Genomic DNA, 4,769 nt, shown 5'->3' on the forward strand with positions numbered 1-4,769 from the left:
GACCACCTGGGGTTCTTTAACGTGCACCTAAATCTAAGCACACGGGTGTTTTCGCATTTCGCCCCCATCGAAATGCGGCCGCCGTGGCCGGGATTCGATCCCGCGACCTCGTGCTCAGCAGCCCAACACCATAGCCACTGAGCAACCACGGCGGGTGACAGAGGACACAGGACATCGTATTGAGGATGCTGTTTCTAAAAAATTGGCACAGTCCATTTCGTTCCAACTGTTTATTAACAAGAAATGATCTCTTAAAGAGACAATATCGCCAATAAGGATATTTTCACAATACCTCACAAGCACAGAGCACATCAATATGCTAACAGGAAACATTTGTTCTTACAACAAGCAGATGCGCTCAGGGAAGGGCAAGAGATGGTTTAACAAACAATAAACCTCCTGTAAAAGCACCTATCACATACATCTGACGGAATGTCAGGGAGAAAAAGACTTCCACATGCCCAAAGAATATATAAACAAAGTTTTATGGAACAAAGTATAAATTTGGGCACTCATCCTGAGTAATACAAGAAAGCAGATCCATAACTACACTTATGCGCATACATTAGATTTGCTTACTTGTAAAGATAGCAGTAACAAGGTAGGTGGACATCAGGCTCTAAAATTGACATGACACAAGCTAATACCATGTGCATATGTTCACGTTTGATGTAGGACATGGTTTTCTTGCACCACATTTAAAAGTCTTGTGAATAAAATTCTCTGTGCTTCTAGGTGTTGCATGCAAAACTCAAAACAACAGAAGCAGTAACCAGATAAGCAGGATGCAATTTGAAACAGACTAGATATACAGCACCCATAACTACCATCTACCACAGTGCAAGGATCTACATACACGCATGTTGAACAAACTAAAATATAATTTTGTTATTACACTGGAGCTAAATAGACCCCTGGAAAAAACCCCAGACTAGCACAGCTGTTGGCTACTTTAGTAGCCTTCTAACACAAAGTAATGTTTTCAAAGGCAGCATGGCATGTTGAGAAATCGCGAGCAGGGCCATCTTGTTTACACTATGTCATTACTATGATTGTGTGCAAATAAGGCTCACTTTACAATCACTTGAAAGATATAAAAATAAATTATCTCCTGTAGACCAATAATAACTGCCAGCAAGCCACCGGCTTCATGAATAAGCAAAGCACTGCACGCAGTCACTCACCACTCCAGAGTTAAAACTACCATACTGATTTCACTGGTTCGTCACAGGCTCATTGTGTGCCTGGCGCCAAAGGTGTGCTCGTTGCATTGAGGATGGCAGACGGAATGTGAGCCTTTGTTTTGCTAGTGGATGTTCCAAACAGTTCAGGACAGCCAACAGACCCATCTTGAATCTTTGACATTAACAGGAGTAAGTCGTAGTTGATACGCTCACTGACAACTGAGTCCTGCTTGTATTCTGGGTGAGTAGTGATGAATTTGCGTATCCATGACGCAGTTGTCAACAGTTCTCCGGAAGCCCTCTTTTGAATGAGATTGAGGTACTGCTGAATGGTACACTGAGTGTCAACATCTACGTCCATGCTTGAAACAAATGTGCGGATGAGTGGAACAAGACCAGGGAATTCACCTGGCTTTCCATTAATGATCTCATTAATGCTCATTTGTCTAAGGTAATCATGATGCTCAGTTCCTCCCGGGCTCATTGTGGGGCTCAAGATAGGAGGGCTTCTGCAAGTCAGAATGTCGCTGCGGAACCAGAACTTCTGAGTTCGCACAGCATCACGCTTCTGAGCAGCCTCCATGTTTTGGTCCACTTTTGAGATCGGCATAAGGAAGCTTATCTTATACGAGAGAATCACGCGGGTTAGCAAGACGACAAAGACAACATAGGCAGCATTCTCAAACTCAGTCATTTGCAGTTCAGTTGGTCTGAACTCAACGCGCCAACCAATGCTGCTGTTCGGTGGTGGAGGCTTGAAACGCATTGAGTGCCAGTTTGTGGACTGAAGATTTTCAAAGTGGTCAGTGTCTTCTTCATCATTCTGGTCCACTTTCTCACTGAAAAGACTGATAGGGTCTCTGATGAAAAGGTGTGCCACGTGCTGAGCCAAGAGAGGGTCTATGTCAGCGGATCTCAGCCTGTCGTAGATGTCTTGGTCATATACGACTTTCACATCGTTGTATTTTTCGCCGAGTTCCGAGATGTAGCATTCTATGGTGGAGTAACGGGATTTGCGAATGACAAACTTGTTCTCGCGTAGTGGCTTCAAACCTAGCTCCTCGTCCGTTCTGTCATCTACCGAGCTGACAATCACATTCCAACGACAGTCCCTCTCGGTGAGATAACCTCGAAACGCCGGTGACGCCGCGCTCAGGGCAAGCATGATAGGGCAGACCGGTGCCAGCTGGTCGTACAGGACACGCGCTTCGTTGATGTTGCAAGCCTGGAATGTAACCTGGAGGCAACAATTACCCATACCGAATCCCATGGAGTCCATGTAGACATGGTCTGGCAACGCCGCTCTGGCAGCCTCCCCGTCGTCGCCGAGCTTAGCAAAGTCCTCGACAAAGGGACTGGGAGTATTTTTGTCCTTGAAAATGGGCACATTGATCACAATCTTCTTGCCGCGACGTTCGCGGATGTTGCGCACCAGTGTTCTGAAACGCGGGTGGCCTGGGAATGTAGCCTCGTCGGGGAAGAAAAGCGAGCGCATGTTGCTGTCCTTCGGATGAGGCTGGTACACCGGGTACGTGAACCCGGGGCAGCCGAGGCGAGGGAACGTCGTCACACACAAAATTTCCTCTCCTTTCTTTAAGCACGCGATCGCTTCGTCGCGCCGGGCCTTCATGTTCGCCTCGACGACGTTAAAGTGGGAAATCAGGCTGCCGTAGGGCTGCCCCGGCGTGCCTTCGATCATGTACGCGCCGAACTCGGGTCGCCACAACGATTTAACATTCTTCGGATCGCGGAGCTCTTTCTCCTGGAGGGCTGGCAAAATTTCATTCGCCCTGAGGCTCACCTGAGCGGTCTTCTTGGCATGGTCGAAGTAGACGATCACGTATTCCACTTCATCGCCCCACTTTAAGCAGTCGTTTTCGCGGTCTTTCAGGCGCCGATACTGGTTGATGAACTGCGTGACAGCATGCTCGCGGACGTGATTCGCTAATTTCTTCGTTTCCGGCCACGAAAGCGGTGATCCTTCGCTTAGTAGTCCCATAACTCAACCACTCGCACGCTCATTCACGGCAGCCGCCTCCCGTTTCTGCTTTGCACTAATCGGCGAAAGCGCATGCGCGACGCAACAACCGCAGCGCCGCGATCGGCGTTGTGCGAGTACAGGGTTTCGATTTCGGTTTCGCTTTCGGAAAGCACGTCGTTCGCTTGTCGAGATGTATGTGTTGGCTCCCGGCGCTGGACAAACAAAAAAGTAACTGGGAAATCTACGGTAATTAAATACTCTGTTGCTTGCTTATATATAAAAGAAAGTGCCTTCTTTCCTTGAACGTCGTTATGTCTGCTTTGTGATTTCGGTGATTCTAGAAAATAGAGCAGCTTACGCAATTCAAGATATAACAGAGAGAGCCTCTTAAATACAAAGATAACGAGCGAGCAACTTTCCTTTACAATGAGCAATCATAGTGCCTTGCGCAAGTATTTATCGGCTTTCTGTTTGGTATTATCTGCGCACGATGTGATAAGCGCAGGTATGTTTCCTCAGCAAAGCAGGGGCTTGCAAAGCAGCTCATTCAAAGTAAGGTAAAATGCGTAAAGGGCTAGACAACTCTTATCGTTTGTTGTTTTCAGAATCGCAGTTTTCTCTTTCTTGGCAGTGTTAAAACCGCGCCTTGTTTTTGTACCACGGCCAAATGTGGTTTCATAGGCAATCATCCGCTGTCGCCCTGTGTTGGTTACGTGCGTCCTTGGCGCGCGATCTTTAATTGCTTAGAAATCGCGCGTAAGTTGATTACTTTAAACCGTAAATGCTGTTATCACTGCGCACTAGCTATGGCGAAAGCCTGTCAACATTACCGACTGTTCAGATTTTACGCCCCACTGCATCGGCATACGGGAGTTGCCAGTGTAAAGGGCTCCGAATTTGTTCTTACTATCTAAGTACCTTATTTAGTTAACATGCAGGGTGTTTCACGTAACTTGTGCCAATGATTAAAAAAAAAAAGTGGTTAGCCGCAGCTGAATGAAATCAACGGCATAAGATTTGCCGTCACGTGGCAGTCCTTCGTGTATTTTTTTTTATATTCTGCTTAATTAGGTAATTAACTAAGATAAATTATGTAACATTTTTAATATTCGCTTTAGGGCCAAGTGCATTTTGTTGTGTTTTAGAGGGGGTTCAGAAACTACCGATGTAATTTTTTTGTGGCAACGTACATACTGCGTGACGATTTTTTTCGGCGTTTAAAGAAAGCCCGCAAAATATGAAATGAAACCACGTGACTGCGCTCGTGCGCTTTCGTATTCGAGCGCACTCAATCGTGGTTCGTGCGAAAGAATCGTGCGTGCGGACCGTGGCGAAGTGAGCGGCTGCGGCTCAGGGCATTGCTTCACAGTGCGTCAGCATCTTTGGCGGTGACGCACGGAAAGGAAGCGCCTTCGTCCCTGATAAGCGATAGGCTGGACGCACCGTTGAGAGCGCTGCAATACGATAGCGCACAAGCGCAGTCACGTTATTTCCTGCACCAAATAACACAGGGTGCCGCACTGATAACTTGTGATAAGCGCATTTGCACATCTGCTGTCAGACTGTAAGGCTTGGCATCCAATACAGATTGATTGATTGATTGA

General features: G+C 46.9%; 1 protein-coding gene across 1 annotated transcript; it reads right to left on the bottom strand.

Annotated features, from left to right (window-relative positions):
* Nucleotides 1–215: 215 nt before the first annotated feature.
* Nucleotides 216–3,247, bottom strand: Gclc (glutamate--cysteine ligase). Its single transcript, XM_075695657.1, has one exon. It carries the CDS (start codon nt 3,181–3,183, stop codon nt 1,234–1,236), a length of 1,950 nt encoding a protein of 649 aa, XP_075551772.1. The 5' UTR covers nt 3,184–3,247; the 3' UTR covers nt 216–1,233.
* Nucleotides 3,248–4,769: the final 1,522 nt, after the last annotated feature.

This window comes from Dermacentor variabilis, chromosome 6 (assembly GCF_050947875.1).
Source record: "Dermacentor variabilis isolate Ectoservices chromosome 6, ASM5094787v1, whole genome shotgun sequence".
Taxonomy (NCBI): Eukaryota; Metazoa; Arthropoda; class Arachnida; order Ixodida; family Ixodidae; genus Dermacentor; species Dermacentor variabilis.